This window comes from Oenanthe melanoleuca, chromosome 1A, assembly GCF_029582105.1.
Source record: "Oenanthe melanoleuca isolate GR-GAL-2019-014 chromosome 1A, OMel1.0, whole genome shotgun sequence".
NCBI classification, from domain to species: Eukaryota; Metazoa; Chordata; class Aves; order Passeriformes; family Muscicapidae; genus Oenanthe; species Oenanthe melanoleuca.
The window spans coordinates 60640664-60667002 of NC_079334.1; the positions used below are offsets into that span (position 1 = coordinate 60640664).

Here is a 26339-nt window from a genome sequence, read left to right on the forward strand (position 1 = left end):
CTATGCAAATATAGTGAATATAGATCTAAACATGGCTCAAAAATACAGTCTCAGTGGGAGAACATTGTTATACTAGTCAGGTAAAATTTGGTACCAAAAAATGATTGCTTAAAGAAAATTATTTCTCACTTATAATAAAGTCTAGAATATATTGTTCCTGGAAACCTTCTTTCTGCTGGAGGAAAGAGCCAGAGAAATTACTTCCAGGATTTATCAGATACTTTCTTATGATGTCTCCATCAGGAGCTTACAAGGATACAGAGTTAGGCTACATTTTTAATTCACCTTTTATTCACATTGAGGAGACAAACCCCTGGATATTCCTAAACTGTGCTGATGTATGCACATATATTTTTTGCCCATATAGGATGCCAGAGATGAAACTGTATGAAGATATCAACAAGCTGAATGTGATTCTGGTTCTGACTTGTTTGGAAGGAAGTTCTGATGAATGAACCATTCTTTATTTCAAAATGAATTGTGGGAAATGAGTTTTATCTGGGAGGTCTGCTAATGAAGAAATAGGACAGAAGAGTACAGGCTGTATGCACAGCAGCATCATAAAGCCACAATGGTCAAAAAATGGGAAATATTAACCAGGGAAATAAGTCTTCATGTTATTTAGGAAAAAAGAACCAAACCAGATATTTTAAATATTTATTTGTCAGACTGGGATAACAGCCTTTATAGAGCACAATTTGCATAAGTTCTCAAGATACATCCTGTATACAATCACAAAACCATGGCATGGATTTATACATAAAGTGAAAACCGGGACAGATTTACAAGCATTTTTATACAATCTCATACTGCTTTTGTTTCAGTTTTTACAACTTTTAGAACAAGTCTGTTTTGTTTTCATTTTCCTGATGATTCTGGAAGCAAAATGAAAATTAAAAGAAATTCAAAATGAAATGAATAACAACAAACCACCACCTATGCATGCAACATTCACTGTGGAAACATTACATTTGCCCAAGGACTATTCTTCTTTTTTTTGTTGTTTTGCAGGGTTTTTTGGTGTTTTTTGGATTTTTTTAAACATTGTGTCTGCTGTACACGTTGTCTGTAGCATGACAGCACACATGTTAGTCAGCCATTGTTGAGCACCTGAGCACATCACTGAACATCTATAAGATACAATCAAATAAGGACACACTCACATGCTTGGATGTCAAATGGGATTAATAATTTAAACTCAGTTTGTTTTACAAAAATGTATATTTATTTACAGGGTAACAAATTAATAAATTGACTCTCGTCAAATCATGTAGTTTTAATTATGGATATCTATATATGTTATAATTTTGAGCTCATCAATATATTTGCTTATCTTTTTATTTTTTTTCAAAATAATAAAACAGAACATATAGAAAACATTAAAATGTTTCTTATGGTTTAAAGAGAGAGTATCCGGTTTCACCTATTCTTCCTATTTCCTTCTAAAGGCAATATGTATTTATAAAGAGCAATTCATCCTGCATGCCAGGTGCACTGAAAATTCACAGGGCATGTAGGACTAGTGTTTAAATATAATGTAGGTGGATACTTATGCTAAATTTCCTCTCTGTTTAATTACCTTTATAAGTTACACTCACACAAATTTTCTCTGCTATTCACATAGATATGTACATATCTAGATATATACTCAAATAATGAATCTGGGACATTCAAAATTGTAGCAATGAAAATAAACTAGTTAAAAATAGTGTCAGTTATGATTCAAATAATAATTTAAAAAAATACTATTAACATCTTTATGATATCTTCATGAAACTAAATCCTAATTAAATAATCTCTATTGGGCTCACACTAGCTTACAATATAATAGATGTATTCTTTCTCTTCATCATCATTCTCTAAGTATGAATCAATATCAGCTGGTTACCAGCTACCATATCCCACAACGTAGCCATGCAAACATCCAGCATCCAGAAAAAGAACTTAAATATTTCCTAGGTCTTGATTAAAGCCAGTTCAAGACAGCAGATTGGTTGTTACTGACTTAAATTGGTTTTTGTTTCTTCCATACAGGATCCATGTGATGTAAAACTGTGAGTAATAATAAAGAATTAGCACTCATTGCCCCTGGATACTATCCCTTTAAAGTGTAATGATAAAGAACTAGCTTAACATTCATCATAGAAACTCTCATGTCTGCTTTTAAACTGGAAAAAAAAGTGGCTGTTTGCTGCTCATTTTATGTATACTAATAACAATGATAATGTTATAAATCCCTGTCATTTGTAAACACACACACACTGTGCTTTTGCTCATTTTTCAGTTTGTTTCCACTCTACAAGGCTTGAACTAAGAAGCAGCTTCAATTTCTGTTGTCTCAGTGGATTAATGAATTTAAAGAGTTAAAATGCCTCTGCTATTGCCTCCCTGCAATATGTATCTTCAAAGCGATCATAGAAATGTGTGAACTCATTAATAATCAATCACTCAGAAATGATAAAAGCTGTTGCCACGTCTAAGCACATTTGGCCAGATAAAAGAAACAAAACTTAATGAGAGAAAAGTAAAAAAAAAAAACCTGAGATATATACAAAAACTGTAAAAAAATACTAATAGTACTTGTTTGATTGGTTTTTTAAAAAAACCACTGTCACGAGAGTTTTTCCTGACTTCATCCATAAAACAAACAAACGAACAACAAAAAAAGAAACTATGCATTCAAACATGAATCTGTGTTGCATAGAGTGATTTCAGTACAACCTAGAAATTTGGTCAAACAGAGGAACTTGGCACACTTTGGTGGCGTTCTCTGGGCTCTGGACATCGCTGCCTCGGAACGCCGAGCGTGTGACACTGGCCCAGCCCGGGTGACACCCCAGAGCCCGTCCCTGCTGCAGCTGGCCAAGGCAGTGCCAGCTCCTCACTAACTCTGCTCTCTGATTCATGACAGGAGTCCAGAACTGCCATTTCTACATGCACAAACATTTTGAGTGTTGTTCAGAGAACCGAAGATGCTTGAATTAAACCAGTTGCCCACAGCTGATTAGCCTCAAAGGCAGCTGTTTCCCACCACTCAACAAAAGGATTCAATAAAATCTCAGCCACATCTGTGTGTGTGAGAGCAAAGCACACCTGTCCACTGTCTCAATTACAGATGATGCCAGTAAGGCAGCCAGAGACTGCCCTTCCTCTCAGAAATCTCCATAGCAACTACCAGTGCGACTTGCTGCCTTTGGAGCACATCTTAGCAAGAACAAAATCACCAGCAGTTTGCACAAAATTGCACACCTCATGGCTTGCACCTCACACAGACTTTTTTTTTTTTTTTTTTTTTTCTGGAGGTTCTTTTTCAAAGTACAAACACAGTATAGTCATCAGGATTGCAAGATAACCCACCAAGAGAGCAACACATATGCCAAATGTATCCACGGAGGATTTTTTGTTTCAGAAGGGGATTTTTTTCTTTGAAGTATTTTCTTATAAAAACATATACAACATCAAAACATAGAATTTTTACAATAACTCCAGAGGACTGTTCTTAAAATATATGAGAGGTAGGGTATACATATACTGGTGAAAGCATAAAATTCAACATTAAAGCACACATCCTACTTCCACTGTCAGTAATGTTGTGTTTTTAAGATAGCTAATAGAATTTTGGTAAAATTGCTCTGCTTGCAAGTTAAGCAGGCTACCAGCAGGTTATGAACAACAGGAGTTTCCTTGATGTGTGTAGCATTAATATAATTTTTATGTTTCTTCTCATATTCCTGTTCCACGCTGATATTGTAAGTTGATAAACATAAACCAAAAATTGTATGTGGGAAGTGTCACCAGATTAAACGGTGTAGCTTTTTCACAGTCAATTCAGTTGCCTAATAACCTAAGCTTTATTTTTCTTTTTTTTTTTGTTAAGCTTATAATATTTTCCAGAAGAATATTTTCAGTTGGTCTTGCACAACCTGTGGAAGTAAACTGCATATATTCAGAAAATATAAGACAATGCACATCAAATAATATAATGAAAATTGGAAAGTCTTTTCTGGGCCAGAAAAATAAATGTCTGACATGAAGAAATTTGGTCATTTTCTTTTTAAGTATGCAAAGATGGTGAGATCATATTTCCAGGGAAACTAATTTTTCTTGAAGCTGTGAAATATTAAATGACTTCTGAGTAACATGGGAGTTAGTACCATTGATTCTTGGGTTTTAATGAACGTGTTATACTTCTAGGAATGGGAGAAAAAGCTCTCCTTTCTTCAAACATGGTACAAGGGAAAATACAGCAACCAGCCTAAGCCACGCCAGGCAGTAGTTTCTTCCCAAGTGAGCTAACTGCTTGGCTTCAAAGCCCTGAAAGAGGGACTTTATGCTTGGAGGTGCTGACACAGACTTAAAAGTTGCAATTACCTTCTTATTTACTTCTTTCCTATCTGAGAAGCTGTTGAGTGGAGTATACTCAGACATTCACCTGAGATAGCAAGAGGATATTCTTCATTCTGATGCAGCAGCATCCAGTCAGGAGCTGCCCTGCTGTGCCCTCCCCTTGGATTCCAAGTGTGTCACTAGTGTTGATACAGAGCCCTGCATTGAGAGGGCCACTGGTGGCCTGGTCCAAAGTGCCCACAAAATAGCCTATAATTCATTGTCACTCTACAGTTTCAGAACAAGACTGGTTGCTGAAAACCATGAGGACTAGTTGGAATAACTGCATTAGTCCTAGTGCTTAAGTCTCTTCATTCTCAAACTGATTTAGGCCTTCAGACTCAAAGGGTGGGGTGAAATACAGTGTCACTGACGTTGAAACAGCATTTTATCTTTCTGATGTAGTGTGATTTAAAACCTGCCCTTTCTCTTTAAAACCACATCCCAAGTTATAGACCGTTTATATAATTTTATTCATCACATTCTAGGAGAGTGGTATTAACACACAGAAACAAATGAAACAATCAGATCTGATTCTCCACAGCATAGTTTTTGAAGGAAAAAGAAAGAAGGAAAAAAGTAATGTTAAATAACATTATCACTCTTGCAAACGCCTTGCCGTTTGTGTCAAGTGGCATAATCTCACTAAAGCAAATTATCAGAGATCCTAAGGTGCAGAGGAGCAAGTTTTGCACTTTTAATAAGTGAGATTTGGAAAGTCAGTCACCCTAGGTGCTTTTGCATAAAATGATCTCCTTCTGTTTGCACAGAATCCAGGCTGTGCTTCCCATCACAGCACCTGCAGCTGCAGCCGAGCTCGCGTCAGCACCTGCCTCCAGCCTCCGTCATTGCCTGCACAGTTACTCTCTTCACAGAGTCCAACAACGTGAGCCCTCCGTCAGTCTTCCTTTCAAACAGCCTCACTTTCACTTCTGGGCCCAGATTTTCTTCTCCTTTTGCTGTGTTCTGCAGCAAAAATAAGTGTACTAGCCCTCATTTAAGTGTGCTTTGTAGCCCAGAGACTGCTCCTTTCTACTTTGTATTCTGAAAGACTAGCTAAACACAATGATATCAAACTATATTCTTGAAGTGATGCTGTTTAGAGCAGACTCTGCATGTTTTGTGCCCTAAGCAGACAGCTCTGCTCAGTGTGTTTGTGTGGAGCTGACCAACAGTTTGTGCCAGTTTACTATTCTTTTCCTTAGATCCACTTTGTCAAGCCAGATATAAGCTTCCCCAATCAGTGTCTTTTTCATAAACTTCCCTCCATTGGAGACAAGCAGAATCTGCAAAAATAGGAATGATAATCATCATCATCATTATCATCATCATCAATGTGCACAGTCACATACAACTAGCAAAACATGAAGCATGTTGAGATGTTGAGAATGTTGAGCTCAAATATGCTACACAGAGGAAAAGAAACACTGATCATCACTTTTTATATAGAGTCACCTTTCCCTTCACAGAAAGCCCTGTGAAAATTGCATCTTCTCCTGCTTCTGTTTCCTGATCATGAGACATAACAATTAGAAGATGACAATCTTGAATGTTAATGAGCAATTTGTTCACCTGCTGGCTACCAAAGGTGAGCATAAGATCAAGTTTATGGTACAAGATAAATCTTTGTGCAAGTGAAGCAGCAGCTCTTGTTAAGACTCGGTAATTCTGATGCAGACTGGGTGTACAAGGGTCTCAGTGAAATGTTATCCAACCACATATTCCAGCTAAAGAGGCTTGTGCCATGCAAGCAATACACTTCTCTGAAGGACTTGTCTCATGCTGTGTATCTATGCATGTTTCTTACAAAATGCATTTGTTAATATGTATAATTCATGGCATGATTTTTAGTTACACATTCAGAAAAAAATTAGCCTTTCTTAATTTTTAAATAAGTGAATAAACAAGTACAATGTGGGGTGGATTTTTTAACTTATAAGTTTTTCAAAAACCAAGAAATGATCAAGATTTGTATTTCCATGGCAGGGTTAGCAGCAGGTTTGTAATATTCACAGTTACCTCAACAAGCAACAAGCAAAGGAAATAACTGATAATGGGAGGAGGGTGTCACTCTCCATGAACCAGCAGGAGAGAAAAAAGGGCATTTTGTTCTTTATTTTCAAAGATGTATGCTCGAAGAAAAATGACAGAACACAACAGTTTTGTTCTCTGCTGAAACCACATGGCAGTAGAAATGTAACAGATCTGTAGAAGAACTAGAATTTCCTGTAATCATGAATGACACCGTTTTTGAAAATTTTCCATTCTGATTTGAAAAGCAACATAAAAAATGCAAACATTGCAAATAAAATTTAAAATAAATTTAAAAAGGGAAGAAACTTGCAAATGTTTTCCTGAATAGGCTTCCTACTTTCTTGTCTGGTTTTGATATCAATTGCCAACCTGGACAGCTTAGATACCTGATGGCTACTAGTGAACGGGTTTGAGAAGGGAAAACTCTTAGGTACTGAACTAATAGGAAACTCCTTTCATCAGAAAACATGTCCTTGAGGAAAATAGGCAGCCTGCCTCCTCTGATGATGGCTTTTTAGGTCCCTAATTTCAGTTTTTTGCTGAAGAATGGACTGCCCAGAAGCTGGAAAGCCAAACCAGAACATCTGTGAAATTTGTTCTTCTGGGTTTTTCTGATTAGCCTCGCATAGGACATTTTGTATTTCTAACTGCAGTGAGCCAGGAGCCAGAAGCTTAGTGCTTTCCAGAAGGGTCCCAGGTGAGTTGCCAAGGAACAGAGACTTGATGAAAAAACTGCCAGGGGCTGAGGAACGTGCTTGTCTGAAAACTGTCAAAATGGTTTCCACAGAATGTTTTCATTCTGAAACAATCAACAGTTTTGGGACAGAAAAAAATTTATCCAATTTTTCATTAGTTCTGTCTTTCCCCCTTCTCCTACCAGATGGAACCCTAGGATCTATCTTCTTTAGCTTTTATGTCTCTGACCCTTGCTTTATCTGTGTTCCAGGCCTTAAATTCTAGTCTTGTTATCCTGGATCAGCCAGTCTTAGTTTCTAAGCCCCAGGGTTTGTTTTTCTTATTTATTCCCAATACTCTGTTTGGTAATCAGTACCAAACAATTCAAGCTTTTCTTAATTTTGGTTTGTTTTTGTTTTGTTGGGTTTTTTTTGTTTTTTTTTTTTTTTTTTTCACTCTCAACAGCCTATGGTCCCATTTTTATATTCACAGCTCTTGCCACTGATTTTTAGACTGCAGCCCCTTATCTTAATTTCTGCCTCTGGTTGGTTCTCATAGCTCTATACATGTACCTTTTATTATTATCATGTTTGATCTCATCTTACTAGCTCTCTCTGATATTATTTTCTCCCATCATCTTCCAGTTCCATTTTTGTTCTATAAATTCTGGGTTTGTTGCACTTCCCTCTCCCCTAAATCTCTTTGTCCATCTCTTTGGCCCTAAATGTTCATTACTCAAATTCAGCATTTAAATCTTCCAGGTTCATGCTTTTTCACAGGAGCAAATCGACTGTTGAGCTTGAAGAACACATAAAAACAGATGCACTGAGTCAGATTAAAGCTGTCTACAGACAAATATTTTGTTTCCAAAAGTGCAGAGGGCAGTGTATAAGGCAGAATATAAGAACAAAGCAATTAAGTAGTTACACTCTCTAAAAATACCTACTAAGATATGTGGACCATTGGCTTCCTGACTCACAGGCAGTAAATTTGTATTTAACAGAATTTGATGTCTTTCATCTGTAAATTTCTCCTGTAAAATATTTAGCACTCACAATACATGAAGACAATACATTTTACAGTTCAAACTCCAATTTTCATGAAGCAGAAAAGCTTTTTGTTTTAAACTTTTTCCTTGATACTTTTACAGGATACTTTTATGACCTTCATTCTCTTTCTTGGCTCTGGTTTGCAGCACCAGCATATATCATAGAATCATAGAATTGTAGAATATGCAGAGTTAAAGACATCAATCAGGATCATTGACTCAAATTCCTGGCCCTGTGCAGGGTACCCCACGAATCACACCATGTGCCTTACAGTGCTGTCCAAATGTTTTTTGAACTGTCAGGCTTGGTGTCATGATTACTTCCCTGGGGAACTTGTTCCAGTGCCCAACTACCCTCTGGGTAAAAACCTTTCTCCTGATGTACAACCTGAACCTTCCTGACTCTGCTTCAGGCTGTTCCCTTGAGTCCTGTCACTGGTGACAGCAGTGAACAGATCAGTGCCTGCCCTTCTGTTTCCCCTCAGGAGCATGATGAAGAACACAACGAGGTCTCCCCTCAGTCTCCTCTTGTCTTTATATCACAGAGTTCCAGAGGAAATATTGTCAAGTCTCATGTTCTTATGGATATGTCACTCACTATTTCTCTCCTTAAACAGATTATTTTTCCATAGGACTCTGTGAATTCTTCTTTACTGGTCTACCCCGTATGGTTTCCTTTTCAAACCACCACTGCATGCAAATTTTTTATGGGAGCTCTTAAACTTTATCAAGACTTTATTGATCATTTTGGCTCTTCCCAGAAAATGTCAATTATTAAATAGCCTTGTATTTAGTCTATTGAAACAATAAGATGTTAGGACATCTAAACACAGGAACAACAGTATCTGTTCTGGGGGCCTTGTTTTGTAAGTAACATCCATTATGACTGTATTGCTAGTGATACAAGCAATAACAGGCACTAAAATAATCCAGACTACCTTTAGTCACCACAATGTAGCTATATTATTCAGGTTGGTCTGACAGATTTAAAGGTTCCTTGAATGGATGCTGATCTGCCCAACAATGCTTTCCACTGGCTTTTAAGGCTGGCATGCAGATACCCCTTGAATTGCTTATCCCCTCCACTGACTGGAGAAAGCCTGAATATATAATGGCTTATACTTGTTATCTCCTAATGTGAAAATAAATGAAGGTAGATAAATTGAACCCAACCTGTCTGAAAAAAAGCAAGTCTGACCATATGACCAGATCTGCCTAAGCAACTAAAACACAGAAGAGGAACAATTCCTGAACCAGTTTCATGCATCATTTGATGTGCCACAGACTGACAAAATTCAACTCCATTACTCATGTACCAGAGAATATCTGGTTTGGCATAACCAGTAATTCTCAGCATCTGAGATTATGACTGCTGTGTCAAATTCTAGGCACCACAACTTTTAAAGAAGTTGGAGAAATTGAGAGAATGATAAAATGATTAGGCATTTAGGCAAAAGGAGATATCAAAGAAATTTGGTTGCCTTGGCCTGGATAAGCAGAGAGGACAGATAACAGCCTTTCAATGTAAACCCTATTTTTTAAATGAAAAAGAAGGCAAATCAGTTTTCCTCTGTACTTTGTGAGGATACTTAAGGATAAGTGAGCTTAATGTAAAAATATTACATATTTCATTTTGACATTGCACTAAACTTTCTAAATACATAGAAAATTATTCTTGGAAGGCATGTATAACTTCACTCTCTGGGGGATTTTAAGAACAGATCAAGTCTAAAATTTTCAGGCCTGATCTATAAATACCCTTCTTCAGTGTGGTGTGATGGAGTAATCCATCTTTTAGTATCTCCTCTAGCCTGATATTTCCATTATTATATAACTTTGTTACTTTCTTTGTAGTTTTCTCTTTTCAGAAAACAACTGGGGTAGAAGATTGAGCTCAAATGCCCCTAGCACAGCACAGACAACATCCAAAATTAGTATTTAATAAAATGCAGAATTACCTGAAGAGAATGCCCAGCAGGACTCAAGCTAAATCTAAATGTTTCATTGAACGAAGGCTCTCGGTCATGCCTGCATACCCTGGTTTTCTTCTTAATTACTCTCTTTTGGGTAGAGATATTGACAACATACAGCTTCACATACAGGTCTGGGGAAGAATAATTCAATGAGTTAAATACAGAAGCTTTTAAATAATCACTGTTGTTAATGATTTCAACAGAGGGGAATTTTTGTGAAAAAAATTATATTTTCCAAAGTCATATTCTGTTCTCATTCACATGGTGTAGAAATGAACCCATCCCACTAAACCCAAAGGAATTACTTTGTGTTTCTAATACTGGCATGAAAGGAAAAAAATACCTTGATATCTTTATCTATGTAAGAAAATGTAATTATGAACATGAGGTTTTTGTTTTTAAAAAGCTTTTTCACAAAAATATAATCCTCTACTAGTTATTACTGTTCTTTGAAAACCTAGGGATTTATAATTTTTACTAATATTAAAAATTGATTAATTTTTAAAAATAAAAAGTAAACTAAAAAGAGGATTAACTTCTGAGAGTTAATTTTCTTCTGCAAAATGTTTTTCTTTCATTAAAGTTGCTCATAGGAGAAAAGAAGCACTTCAAAAAGAATCCTGTAGGATATGTCATCCTGACTAAGAAGCAATTTTCTTTTCCATTTTAGTGATGATGTTAAATGACTTAAGATACAACCTACTTAATGTTTTCAAAGTATCATGAAGCTGTTTTCTTAATGATACCTGGAAGATGATCTGGAGATTTAAATTTGTATGTGATATTTCTGCACTGAAGGATTTCTACTATCAGTTGTTCTCCATCTGTCTTCATTTCCTTCTTTAATGCAATCTTGATTTCACCCATAACCTGTGTTTTACCTGCAAAAGCAGAAAAAGCAACCCTCATTAATGTAAAATGAAACTGAATGTATCTTTCTAACTTGGAGAGAAGTAAACTTTTATGGTTTGGGGTTTTTTAGCTGTTGTTTTGGTTTGGGTTTGGTTTGAGTTTTTTGTTGGTTTTTTTGTGTTTTGGTTTGTTTTTTTGTTTTTGTTTGTTTGTTTGTTTGCTTGCTTAATTTAATTTCGATTTTGTTTTTTTAGTTGTTTTTTCCCCCTTATAGTTTCTTTAGCTATACTTATAGCTCATAGTTTTAAGTAAGGATGATGTATAGCTTGGATGAGTAAATGGTAGGTACATGCCATACACCTGTATAACTAGATTATATGCTTCAGAATGTATTTGCCTCAGTGAAGCTTTTTTCCCAAGAACAGAAATTTCTCTAGGAATCATTACCAGTCACATAACGGTCACTGAAAATCACCTTTTCAGAAACATTTACTACAAAGCTCTGAAGTTATCTTGTTATAAAAAGAAAAAAAAAGTAAGAAAAGAAGAAAGAGAACTTTCAAGAGAGTGTTAAAAGTCAGATATTCAAAGGCAATGAAGTAAGACTGGTGAAGTCAGCATTTAATTTCACCTTCCTACATACATGGAGCAATATCATTCACACAGTTTCAAGGGAAGTGCTTAGACTGACCTTGAAAAGTAAAGGTAATTTCTCTGCTTATGTGGGTAGAAATACAGGCCCATTATTTCAACATTTTATGGATTTCTCTCCAAGTCAGTTCAGAGATGGAGAGAAGGCACAGAAGGAAATGCAGACAAAGCTATTTTGCCTTTTCTCTGCCTGTCCTCCCACAAGCCAGGCAGAGTGGAGCAGGGCTGTATCTTCTAAATGCGTAGGGGGGTGGGAGCAGAGCATCCTCAGCTCAATTCTCTCTATACTAACATCATGTCATAGTGGAGGTTGTGCTTCTGTATCTATTGTCCTGCTACTGAAAATATCATTTCACCTTTCTCTTCTCTTTTGACATTAGTTCAAAAGAAATGAAACCGTAAAGCCACTGGGATGTAGTTTTTGGTGCCAGCAGGATTTAACACTTCACTGGAAATTCCAGAAGCTTGTGCCAAGATGTTGTAAGGTGCAAAGTAGCTCTGCAGAAAGTAAACAATTATGATACATCTGGAGAAGGTTCTCAATTAAAGAGTGTTGAGTTGCCAAGTGGCATGTAAAGATTACTTCTTGTATCACAAATGTATAAACAAATTTTAATAACACCCTCTAAAAATGACAGCTTCTGTTTCACAGATATCAATTCTATTTTTTTCTACTTAAAATAGCTTGAGAGATCATGAGAAAAAGTGTAATAACAAAACTCTAATTTGCATTGGAGCTCTATTTGCATTGGTTGTTAGAAATTAATCTTAAATGCTTTAGTGCCTCCTTTTTCATTTAAGTGTGCATTAAACTTAGGATGAGATGAGGTGGTTTGCCTGCCATTTGTGATGCTGTGAGCCAGATAAAAGAATATATGCTTCCAGCAAATAATATTTGAATATTCCAACACTATTTCTCAGCATCTGGAAATTTTCCATGGTCTATTCTACAGCATCAGATACTTTTTAGGACAAGCAATCCTGCTTCACTATTTAAGCATCGTGAGGAAAACAATAGCCTACAGCTGCAAACACATGAAGGATCTGAGTTTTCTTGTGCTTCCATACTAATTTTCATTTCTCCCACAGCATGAGGGAAGGAGCCTTAACAGCAGCCTTATGAAACTTTGCACTAAAATGAATCACGACTTCCAAACCCACCAGAGTTTTGTAGACTCAGAGGGGATTCCTATTCCTCCTATTGTTTAGCTTTTCCCCCTTTCTCATATATATTCATTACATCTTTCCTTTGTTGGGTGTGCAAAAATAGAGCAGATGTGCCTTGTTTGGTAGAGTTGATTCTTTTAAGGAAAATGAGAGATATAGTGATGAAGGGAATGGTTAATAGTGAACCATCTAAGAGCTGGTGAGAGTTCACAGTGGGCTGAGCTAAATATGAATGTGTCACATGTTCAGTGTGACAGAAATAAACTTCCTCAGGGTGTCATGGGATTGGATAACCCCAAGAGTTGCTTTAGTATGAATAAATTAAAATACACAGCACCCAATAACAACCTTTTGCCTTCTTATACAAGTTTAGAAAGCATCAGTCATAAGTGATGTGAGAATGGGACTGATGCAGGTACTTTGGTACATTGGATGATGATAAATGCTACAATACAACTCTGAAAAGGCAATGTTGGATATCTTTTTAGGGAAGTTCTAATATGGTTTCCCAAGGAAGTGAAAATCAATTTTTAACTTGAGTAGTAACGTTTTCCTGAATAAAAATTATTTTCAGATGAAAGAGGTGCAAAGCAGGATTATCACGGTGGTAAGGAAGCATATAGAAAAGCACTAAAAAAATTACTGTCTAATTTAGCTCAGGAAACAAGGAGTGAAAAAGAGACGTTCTACAACCATACGCTAGAGTAAAAATTGAAAAGGGTAAGAGATATTTAAACTGAATTAGTGTGATATTTTACCTGTTTCATATGTATCAAATGCACATTTACTGATATACCACAAGAGGACCACAGCCATGCACAGCATTATTGTGCTCACTTTTGCAACATACCAACTGCATGCAACCAATTCTTAAATATCTATACATAGGATTAAAAAATCTGTGGTGTTGTTTTTTTTTAATGACTGCACACCTTTTTTAGGGGACCATATTTATTATTAATTCATTAACAATTAAAAAAGGTAATTATTAACAAAATTGCTGCAAGGCATTTGAGAAGTCAAGGACTTTAAATTTGCTGTGGTTATGGCAACACCAAAGCTGTTGTTCTAGTAGAACTGTCACATTCTGCATTGTGAAAGGTTAATTAGTTTTGCTATTAGTTTTAATTGACTGCTGTTGTAAATCACAGGATGTGTCATCTGCAGTGTTGTTGTCAGTTCCAGAGATTGATAAGTATGGATTGTGCTCCCATTCCTTTTTAATCAAATGCCTGCTGTCAAACAGAATTACCCAAGACAGAAGCAAGTAGTTGCCTTCCATCATTCTGTGTTATCAAGGCTAATTCAGCAATGCATTAAGCAAGCAAGTAAATCTCACTGCAGAATTGCAGGGATTTTATTCAGTTCAATTGTGCAAATGTAAAGTTCTGAGATAACTTGCACTTTTATCTTAGAATAAGTTGAATTGCTTTCTGATATTGACTGTATTTTCACATAGATGGATAATGTATGAGTAGGTTAAACGTGGAAATTTAAATATAAGATGCTTAAATGCTGCTACTTGATAAACATCATACTTGAGTAATTTCCTGAATGGATGCCAGATGGCCAGAAAACAGAACCAGGAAAATACATAAACTGACATTTTGTTTCATAATTGTGTATAAAATGGTATGGGCTCTCCTATTCCAGAAAAGTGACTGGGGGGTACTAGAGCAGTGGAATTAAACATAAAATACAAGGGGGAAAATATTATCAAGCAGATCAAATAACCCTATGTAGCTGTAGATCTTAAATAAAATCTTATATTCAGTTCTGTTAGGATATGTTTGTAATATTTAGACAGTTATATAATAGCATGTAATGAAATCTAAGTAATCCAAGATTCTAATCCAAGTCTTGATAACTTCAATTTAAAAAGGACAAAATAACAGTTTTAAAATATGGGACATGATTAAAGACAACACAAAAACACGGGTTCACCAGACCCATGTTCCTTAGTAGCTTTCTGTGATCTTAGCTCTAAATCTCAGAGATCTAACTCTCAGAGATGGAGTTAATAGCACCTCTTAGAGTTGTTTGGATCCAGTAACTGGGATTAGGTTTCCTGTGAAGAGAGACACTTTGATCGTGCAAACATAGACAGGACTTTGGAGTGTAGTCCCAGGAGAAAACACAAAGCCTTAGGAAGGCTGATGAGGACCTTGCCACTGTCAAGAATGTCTCCACAGTAACCCATGAAGCTTGTACAGATATATTTTTCTGTCTAACACAGTGCTGTTGTACCAAGAAATAGGTTTCTGCTGGATTCCTTAAATGCTATTTTAAGAAACAGAAATTCGTCCTCCAGCAGACAGCTGTGCTTCAGAAAAACAAGATAACATGATCTTATTGCAATAAATAATTCAGTATTACTGCAAATACTAGGCTATATATATATATATATATATATATATATTATATATAATTCAGTATTAGAGCTAAACAACTCCAACTGAAGGTAAAGCAAATGTATTTAGTACAATTTTAAACGTACATATATCAAGATTTTAAAATACCAGCCAAAACCTTTATAAGCAAATCTTTCTCTCTCTCTCTTTTTTTTTTTTTTTAACCATCACACAAGTTACTTGCAGTACCAGCTGCTTGTATTTTGCACACATATTTCTTTCTCTATGAAAATTGCCACAGTTTTCTCTTGTAGGCTGGTTTTATATTCAATTTTTTCCTGCGGTAAGAAAAATCAGGGTTCCTCCTGTCTCACCTACTACTTCCTCCTGTCACAGTGCTTTAAATATGTGTTGGGATTACTACCATGGGTCCATCTCAATAAATATGAGGTTGAATATGCTCTGAAATTTGTTGCTCCTCTTGCAATGCAGTCCTCAGTTTGCTCTTCACAGTGAAATCAACAGCTCATGAGAAAAAATGAATCTCAGGGAAAGGTTGTATTTATCTGCCTCTGCTCTGAAGAGGAGCCACAGGTTCTAAGGGTGCCTAATGTGTTCAGAGTCTTCTCTAATCTGCGCCTGGAAAGGCTATGTGGTGTTATAAAAGAAGGGCTCGGTGTTTGATTTATTCTGTCCCTTACCTGACACAGGAGGGACACTGCAGGCAGCCGTTCTTGAGGCTGCAAGCTCAGCTCCACTCCTCTGGGAACAGGGATGCTCTGTGGTGGGAGCAGACAGGAGCCCAAGGAGCTCCTCTCTTTTCTCCTTCCCTCTCCTTCCCTTGCATTGTGGATTGCTGAGGACAGGCTATCAGTTATGAGATGAGCAAAGGTCTTTCATTAATATCTCCCAGTGCCCTTGGATGTGATGCACATGCAATTGTATAATGGGGGAGAGGAGCAGAACTCAGGAACTTTGCTTGCAGCAAACACAATTTACAATTTACAATTTACAATTTTGAGGGTGGCTGTGTCTGGGGCTCAGGCACATGAAGCCAACAGCTTTATGTTGTGATTGTCAGACCTAGCAGGCTCACTGCCGAGAGAAATTTAAGTATACTTGTGCAGAAATTTAGCCTGTGTGTCCCAAATCCTTATTTTAGGTAAAAAAACATGTCATACAAAATATATTTTGAAAACAGAGAAAGTTCTTTGCCTATTGAAATGTGGAATGTTTTCCAGAAAAAAATATAAACTCTGTTCCATTTATTGGTCATTCTGTGTGTGCCTCCCTTTCATAGGTTTTATTTATCTTTTTTGAAAAAAAAAAAAAAAAAAAACCAAAACAAACAAACAAACAAGAAAAAAAAAAAAAGAAAATTTTTGAAAACTCAGTTTTGACTGTGCATTAATACCATATGTAAAACCTCTTGAACTAAAGTGATGTGATGTGTGGGAAAATAACACTGATAATAAAATACACTAAAATAAACTAACACTTCACAATATGCTCAAATATGAAAAATAAAGATATGTTCTTGTACCAATCCACTTTCAACCAGCTCTATTTCTGTTGTGTGACTGTCTAAAATGTTGTAGGAAAAGTGAGGCAGTGGGAAGAGTATGATGAAGGAATGATGTTGGAGGAGGTGAATCTGAGGAAAAAATTTCACTTGTATCAGAAGTTGCTCAAGCCAGTAAACTAAATTAGAGTATAGGGGATCAGAGGCTTCTCCAGTAAGATTTCCTTTCCAATAATCTGGCCAGACTTGTCCCTATACCATAGAGATATTTGGAATAAATGAGGGAAAATAATGAGATCTGTAAATATCAAATCTAGATGATCAGAAACTACTCCACAGGTTAATTTCAACAATGAAGATGAACACAGAATACCTGTATACATTTGACTTATAGTAGCTACACAGAGAAAGAAAATGAAATAAGGGAATTCAAGATATTTACACAACTAACTCATAGTACATCCTGCTAGATTATCTCTTATTTATATCTTCAACTCCCGTGGAAGGGAATTCTTGTGTTCTAAACTGATAATTCTATCAACACCCTCACTGCAATTCCATCAAATGCCAGATTTTCCCAAAATTTATTTCTGATTTAGAACAGGAAACTAATGACAGGGTAATCATAAGGAAGTATTTATGTCTAATGCAAACTCCCTGAATTTTGTAGGCAGTAGGGATAATAATTTTTTAAGCTTTTGATTTTTGGATGGATAAATGCCTTTGGAGGTGCCTGCATTTTTTTTAAAGTATTAGTTGAGAGGTGAGTTAATGGCTTTCATTTAGAAAACAGGTTTTTAGCCAATGAAACGAGACTAAAAGTATCAAAATTAAAATGTTAAGCTCCATAATTTTCCATAACTTTAGAACAAGCTAAAACTTGATGGAAAGCTAAAATGATGGTTGAAATTGTTCTTGTGGTTTTACTTGAACTTCAAAGATAGGTGCATTCTGTATCTGAAAGTGAAAACTGTGCCATCTCAGAAGGAAAAACTCTCTTCAGCCACCTTTGTTTCCTTTCATCCTCACCATAAATCACTGCCCAAGTCTAAATATCTATTCATAGTCCTCATAATTTTAGCATCTTACATAATGAGACATATCAGACGCTGCAGATTCAGCTGCATAAAAGATGGCTTACCACTGCACATCTGAAATTTTGATGATGAAAGGCACACTTTGCCCTGGCTTTTTGTATAAAAAAAGAGTTCATACAGGGAGAAGAAGAAAACTGATGTTGTACATACAGAGCAACCTAAACCTTGAATATTGAAACTTATTCTACTGCAGCTTTACCAAGGTAAAGAGAGAAAAAAATTGCAAACTGCCTGTAAAAGTCTGAATTTGGCTTACCCAGTTCAGTAAAGTATTTGCACAATGCTACAATAATCTTTGTATAGCACAGCATCAATATTTTGTTAAAGTAGGATGACTGAGTCTGCAGTTTTTTTCCATGTCAGTATGAGAACACAAAATGAGTCTCACCTATACAAAAACTGGGAGGATTTTGCTAGATTTGCTGAGGTTCTCATTTAAAAATGTCAGATTTTAAGCTACTTTCCCTCTCTCATGGTAAAGACATTTTTATCTTTTTCTAGTTTTATACACAACAATTTGAGAGTTCAATAACATAGGCTGAAATGACAAAATCCCTTCTGAGACAGCCTTCACTTTCTGTGTCAAAACAATGAAAAATTTTTTTTACACCTTCTCACTCTGAATATACATAGGAAGATGTGAATATCACAACAGATTTATTTATCCATTGTGTTCACTTTATTTTGAGAAATTAGATATTCTGGCTTGAAACAGTGGAAATCCTAGGAAATGGATTAAAGTCCATTTGTCTTATGTCACAATATGATGAAAGTGTAGTGGAAATAATATAAGAACTTTAAGGGGAGAAAAATTAGTCATATGGATGGTAGCAAGAGATAATGGAAAATGTCCTTAAAGAGATAATAAAGAGAATAAAATAATTATAAATATAATTCAAAATTCTTATGTAATATAATATCAGGAAAGGAAAAACTAGATTACCATGTAGGTTTTGCATTTATTGTATTTACTTTTGGGAATCCAAAGAGAGACAAATAATTTGAACAGAATGTTTTGTACTTGGGATGTAAGCAAATATTCACCAACCTGAATTAAAATACATGGAATGCCTGGAAAAAGTTTTAAGAACAATGTATTTCGTCAAAAAAAACCAGCTAAAAATGAAAGTAATGAAACTAAAGTGCTTGCAGGTTGCATTTGCAAAAAAAATTAGTTTTCTGTTAGGAAACTTTTTGACCAGTCAAAAGTGGGCAGAATGACATGAAAAGAAAGATTATTTATATAATGTCTGCTGAACTGGTGGGTCAGGTAGAAGCAAAAACAGTCATATTGCATTTGAGTGTAAACCAAGAACGTGTTGCATAACAGGAACACTCAGAAACTTCCCTATTTGCTTTGGCAGAGGGTTGTTTAAGTAGTGAGTTTACATTCCTTGTAGTGTTTTGGGCATATAGTCTAGTGAAAAAAAGAATCTTCAAAGGTGGATCAATAAAATTCGATGCATGTTTTAAAAGAATTTATTTCATTGGAAAAATTAATAGAAAACTAGTTCAAAGGTAAAACTCTAACTTCAGGAGTAGATGTTACCTAAGTGTCTAATACAGGCTTAGTTTTATTAGTCAGGCTGAAGTTTTTAAAAGTGATAATCAAATTGGAAAAAATACCACTGTTTTCTGACTTAAAAGTGCAAATACTAGTATATTTTGGTATTTTCCCTTTGTCATAAAGCTGTCCTATCACAAGGATGTGCACACAGTGAACAGGACTTTGTGTAAGAAGCACATATGATGTGGCTTCGTTTGGAGAGTGACTCATTGAACATTTACTGCACAGACAATAAGCACTGAGCCTGCACTGTTAGTGCAGTGGAACAAGCTGTTTCATTTCACAGCTTGGCCAAGTCATTTATAGCCCACAAAAAAAAATTACTTAACACATGGTGGCATATGTAACTCTATAAGGCTTTCTTTGAGAAGGAGGTGGAAGATGGCATTTGTGTACACAAATACATCCATACACACAGCCAAGATAACACAATATGTTAGCACTCTTTTGTGCTGTAAACCTAGTAGGCACATTATCATGATAGCTGCAGATGAAAATTTTTGGTAGGATCGTGCCTATTCACTCCTCACATCATGATTTCCAGATTCCCCCTCAGATTTATACTGCAGCTCTGAGGCAGTTTCAGTGAAATATGCTTAAAGTCTTGCTCATACCTCCCTGGAGCTACACACTGGAGAGCAGAGCCGTGTGTGCTGCACAGCTTGGGTACCAGAGCAAAAGCTTCTGCACTGACTGTTCATGTGGAAGACAGGTATGCTCTTATCTTAATAGATTTCCTTCTGTGTACTTGGGTTACCTGGTGCAGTGGTAGCAGCCCACTGTTGAGATGATCTTTCTCTCTCATTAAATAAGGATGATTACTGAAATTATTGTTGCTAATAGGAAGAATATGAGACGTTGCCTGTTCTCTGTGACAGCAAGAGCTGTAATAATTCTAACAAAGCTCATTGTGACTAATGCACAAAAGAAAACCAAATCTGTCTTCCAGGACCATCAGAGTATTTTGGGGCTGGCTGTAGAGAACCTAGGAAATTTTAGCATTGGAATGAATACTTGTAATCACTACTGGGATTCTACCACCTGCATAATCTGTCCAACAGAGGAATGGAATTTGATCCTTTCCATTAATCAGGATAAATACAGAATCAGCTCGTCAAAACTAAAAAAAAAAACAACTCTGTTAATCCAAATTTTGCTCAGGAGGGATGAACAGAAATGTTCTTCAGAGTATTCCATAGCATTATGCAGAATTCAGAGTTCTATAGTCTGTGGAGAACTGATGCCTGAAAGCACCTTACAGTAATGTGGACATAATTCCTAGAGTTGCCAGTCTGGAGAAATATCAATTTACCTTTTGGCTCCTGCCTGGAGTCTTCTATCAAATTCCCCCTTTTTTTTTCTTTTATTTTTTTTTTTTCTCCCTAGTTTTTGACCTTCCACCAGAAATCTTTAGACTAATGTACCTGTTTTTCATTGGAATGCATGCTTTACATTTTCCCTCTCATTCAGCACTCAGCAGTGCCATTATTCTTTATCTCATGCAATGCTGATTCCCTCAAGCTGCTATAACAGACATATCCTACAGTTGGTATTTCACTGCACTGTTGAACAGATGTGTATGGCTAAACTCCACAGAGATATGTTTGAATAAAAAATATTATATAAAAAGCTAGAGCAGAAGAAAAAGTACAGGGAGAGTACAGCACTTATGCAAATCCACTCAGAGATTTGTGATGAAGACTGAAATGGTGGAAAAAAAAAGAGAAAGGGAAAATGTGTTCCTATTTAGAGGGTTCATGAACTGGTAAGAAACCAGTTAATTATATGTAACACATATAATTATATGGAATTATATGTAATACAAAAAACAATGGCAAAGCTCAAAATTTTAAGACCATGTTCCAGGTGAACAAAATGATATTTCAGAAGAGGTCATAATCTTTTGTAGAGGTGAAAATGTCACAAATGTTTCTGAGTTTCTGAACCTTGGTGGGAAATGGGAGAGAGAGTAGAAGTCCTCTCACAAAGAAAGGTGAGCTGGAAATTATGGATTTTAGTAAAACAGAAGGACCTAATATTTAGTCATGGGAGAATATGACAAATTGGAGCAGAGATGCAAGGGGAAATGATTTATAGTGAAAGACTGAAAATTTTCAATATGATCACCTAAAATATTTTTCAAGACTTTTTAGTGAAAAAAAAGCCAGAGACTGATCCTTCTCAGATGCTGGGACCTCTCCCTGGCACCACACAGAAAAGAGGTAATGCCATTTTGGAATTAGGAGCCCCACATATGATTTCTTGGCCTTCACCTGGATTTTATATCAATTCCAACTGCAACTGGAAAACTTTTCTGATGAAAGTTTTCACAAAATTATGTGCACCAGAAAAGGTGAATAAGAAAGCACACATCTGTTGGTGTTTATATCTGTCTGGCTTAGAAATTTTCTGAAGTTGCTGAAGCATACCCCATTTATCTGTAGATTAAAAAAAAACCCAACTATTTTGTAACTAATTGAAAATCCTTTTCTGCTCTGGGCAGTATGCATACAATAGAACTTTTATAATCAGCTGATTTTTTAAAATTATGAATAGAAAGGAGTATCTCATAGTGAGCTAATGCTCTGACATCTCCTGTAGGTTTACTTTCTGGCAATTGAAAAAGTTGTTTTGAGAGTTAATGCTTCATAGACTTTAAAGCACTGAGGCCAATCCTCATGATTTTTTCAAGAACCTCCAAGATTTAATACTGCTCTTTTGAAGATGACTGTTGAAGTCTTTCCCATAATTTACATTTAAAAATCAAAGCTGTGCATATGGAAATTGAAAGTTGGGTGTTGCAAGACCTCACAAAAAGAAAGTGCAGCATTGATTCTTTGCATAATGTTATTTAAAACTAATCTGTTGAGTTTTGAAATGTGAACTACCTGGGATATGGGAAATAAACCAAGCTATTACTGTTGTATACTCATTATTAATTTATAACAAAGTATAGCATTGCATTTACAATCATCATCCATGAATATGATTCCAATACCTGAAGGAACTGCACAGGTTTTCTTTACAATTTCAAACAATTTAGAACAGAAAGTAAAGTAGGGGGGGAGAGGTGTTTTAAACTAAAAATGAAGACAGATTTTGGAAACAAGAACATATATTTTCCTTCATTTTTTACTTATTCAGAAATAATTTCATATTGTAAGAGAGAAGGTTGAATAAAAATGTGATACACAGATTTATTAAAACTCCAGGTTTACATGAACTAAAGAAAGATACTGAGGATTAACCACAAAAGGAGCCTTGATGAAGTAAAGAATATTTAAAAACTCTACAGCATTGCCATTTTAGAAACCCTAAAGAGACACAATATGACTGCTGAATATCTGCTTGGAATTGGCTCAAACCCAAGAAAAGACACTTTCCCTTGGGGTAATGCTCATGAAGAATGACTTGCCAAGCTGGTGCCTGCCTGTGGTCAGAGACCACATCAGCTGAGACACTCAGCATCACCAGAGAGAACCTGGCAAAGAACAGTGAAGGACCACATCAAACTCCTCCTTCCTCATCACATGGAAGGACCAGGGTCAGGTTGCAATTTCAGTGTTATTCATGAGCAGCATTATGTCCAACAAATTGTTTCTCCATCTGTCAGGAAAAATAGTGTGATGTATATTCTCTCACAGAGTGTAAGTCTCTTAATTCTAGGTCATACAAAATATAACAGCTGTATGAAATCCCAGAAATAATTTTAAATTATAAAAGGACGTGTAAAGTAACAAATGATTGAGGACTGAGAAAAAAAAGGGTTCAAAGAATGATTCAGTAGTTCTCATTAGCATTTGACATTATTTAGTGATTTGAACAGCTTTTTACTGAGTTTCCAATGAAAGTAAAAAATCACTGAGTAAATAAGCATAAAAATAAAGGCAGAAATATTTAAATATGCAAAGATTGAGTTAGAAATATAGACTAGCTCAGGAACATTAATAAAGTCACTAAAGATCAATTAAGATTTTGATCCACTGCTGGAAGGAAATGTTTTCCTAAAATTTATGTGCCAGCTTTCTCACATTCAAACTATGATATCTGGATTTATCATGTAAAATTGACCTGTGTTTTTTTCCCTGAGAGCAGGATCAAGTTGTCCATCTGATTTGTAAATTATGACATATTCATACTCATATGGATTTCAATGGACTTATGGATTGGTGGTAGTGCTAATTATTTCTGTGTTGTGATTATTGTTGTGAAATACAGGATTTCACGCCAAAGAAGTTGAAGACCTTGTTTTATCTTTGAAGCTGTTTCAGCCCAATTTTACCCTCTCCTGACAACACAAGTGTCCCCTTGAGGTTTCACAATGAAAACTTTGTGGATCCATTGCTGAGCCACAAGTCTCTGAGTTCTGTTATATTCATGTTCACTCAGTGTTGCAGTCACAAGGTCTCACCATTGGTAACTCTTCCAAAGAGAGGGAAGCTTTATTTATCAGTCAAATCTATACATCTGCTATCTTCACATCTGAAATTTGAGCATGTGTATTCATTGTAATTCAGCTGAGTGCCAATTTAACTTCTCTGCACATTTTCATTCCTCTTTCCCAACATAATTTGGCTGCAGGAAAGAATGCAGACGTGTAAGTCCATGATTCTGACCACGGACATCATCCTGATGTGGGAGACTGCCAGCTTGCTACTGAAAACGCTCACAAGACATTTAATTATTCTGTGCAAGGCACTCAACTTCCAATTTTTAAGTATAATCCTTACAATACAATTCAGTAGAACATTAACAACCTCCTACATTAAATAGAGTTTAGCCTAAGGTGTATGTCATGCTGTAAGCAAATGGGCACAATTTCCAACAAAAAAAATCAAAATTTCTATCTCTTACCTTTTATGATAAATACTTTCAGCATTGCACTATTTCTTCTTCTTATAATTTTTGGGTCTATCACTTATTTATAATAATGCTAGTGGTTCCTAAATCCTAATCATACTAAATTTTAGAAAGGATAGTGCTCTGTATTATATATTTATGCATTTACAATAATTATTTGCACAAAATATAATGAATTATTAATAATTCTTATTAATCAATTATAAGTAGTTCTAATCTGAAAGGTGAGGCAACTACAGTTAAAGAGAGTAATTGAAACTAAATGTACATTTGTAATCTTCATTACTTTTCTAAACTATCTCAGAGAAGCTTATATAGGCAACAAAATAAGGAGTTTTCAAGCTTCATGCTGAATTTACTTTCTTTTTCTGTGTGACATATAAACTCTAGCAAAGGAGTATTTTTTATCAAGAATACTTCAAGAAACATAAGGCAAGTCTGCTACCCTGCTGAGCAGTTGCTTTCTGATTTTGAAAGCTGTTTGTTATGCTTTGAAAACAGGGACTGGTAAAGGCAGAATTAACTCCTCTACTGTCAAAAGACAAAACTGGTGCAACTGGCACTGACAAAAAAAAAAAATTGCTGAGTTTTCCTCAGTGATTTACCATAATACCGTCATCCTTCCTCTCAGAAAAAGAATGTGAAAAATAAACAACCTGGATTGGGTTGTTTTGTTTTTTTAATAACTCCTTATTTACAAATCCTGTGAACAGATATTCCAGGTCTCATGGGCATTAGGGAAAGAAAAAAATACATTAATTGTAGGCAGTTGCAGAAGGGAACATCAAGCAATAGAACCTAATTACCTGGGAGGAATTCAACCAGCTCAGTGGTTATGAAAAATACTATGGAGTTTTTAATAAACAGTTGAAGCAGATTGCTGTTTTAAACTCTTCCTGATGAGATGTTCCCTTAAAGAAAATTATACCATCCTCAGCACCAGTCTAGCTGAAAACGTTGTTACCTGTAAGTAATCACTGATACTTAAAAAGTCATAAACAAGCCCTGGGGCTGAAAGGGCTCTCTCCACACCCCTGCTCACTGACTTTATCTCCTGTAGCTGTACTGAATCAGCCCTGTGATAGAGTGTTTGTACAGCTGCCTGGTGAGCTCGTTGGCAGAATGATCCTACTCACTGTAACCTCACCCCCTCCCTGCCCCACCCCAGCGTATTGATTTTGGGTTAGTCACCTAACCTGAACCAGCACACCCCTTGTGGCACCGTGAAGGGCCAGGTGAGGTTCAGGGAAAGGAAAAATGGCACTTTACAGCAGTAATTCTGGTTTAAAGTGTGCTTTATGAAGCAATTGTAAACTGATAGAATGATTCACAGAGGAAAGGACTGCTGGAGCACTCCAGCCCAACCTCTTACTCACAGTGTTAACTTCCACATTAGATAAGACTGAACAGAGCTTTTTTGGTAGAGTTTTGAAATTGCTTCTTATTTTCCCTTTATTCAGTTGGAATTTCCTTTACTTCAGTTTGTGAATGTTATCTATTTCCTATTTCTGACTGCTGATCTCTGAGAATCCTGGCTCCATGTTCATACTAACAAGCACCCAGTAGAAGGGAAGAATCCTTTCCTATGACCTGCTCATTGTTAATTTTGCAGCCCAGTATGCAAGCAATATTGATCACAAAGACATTTTCTAAATTAACATTATTTAAAGAAAAAATATTGCTTTCATTGTACAAATTACCTTCTTGGAAAAAAATCTGATTTGAAGAGTGTTTTAACCTCTGTTTTGTGCCGAATAGAGTGGACACTGCACATTTTGCCATGAGAACATGAAAAAAAATCTATTGCTTTGTGGGGAAAAGACATTGTCTTCAATGCTCAGAGTTTCAGCATGTTTAAATTGCTTTGGGCATCAATTGCGTATTTTTAGTTTTCCTCATTTTAAAGAAGTCTAGAGAATATTGAATCTGTTCTGTGGCCCTTGCATTATTTCCCAACTGTTTGAAAACAAAAATCTCTTTTCATAGCCCATCCATTTTACTGTCAACAGTAAAGAAAAGCTGCCTCAGGAAAAGAGCTTTAAATATATCTGTGATGCTATCAACAAGTTAGCACTGCTGCATGAAAGCAAGTCCAGTTCATCCCAGATTTTGCTGCAGGAGATAGAAGTCAGTAGTGCCTAGCATGAATGCAAGCT

At 35.9% G+C, this 26339-nt stretch overlaps 1 protein-coding gene across 1 annotated transcript in view; it reads right to left on the minus strand.

Annotated features, from left to right (window-relative positions):
* Window positions 1–672: 672 nt before the first annotated feature.
* Window positions 673–26339, minus strand: part of PCLO (piccolo presynaptic cytomatrix protein) — a 308509-nt gene continuing 282842 nt past the window's right edge. Inside the window, exons 24-26 of the mRNA XM_056516399.1 lie at window positions 10863–10997; window positions 10102–10247; window positions 673–5672 (exon numbers count right to left, since the gene is read on the minus strand). Of these exons, the coding sequence (XP_056372374.1) occupies window positions 5532–5672; window positions 10102–10247; window positions 10863–10997 (422 nt within the window). The 3' untranslated portion in view covers window positions 673–5531. The remainder of the gene's footprint in view (window positions 5673–10101; window positions 10248–10862; window positions 10998–26339) is intronic.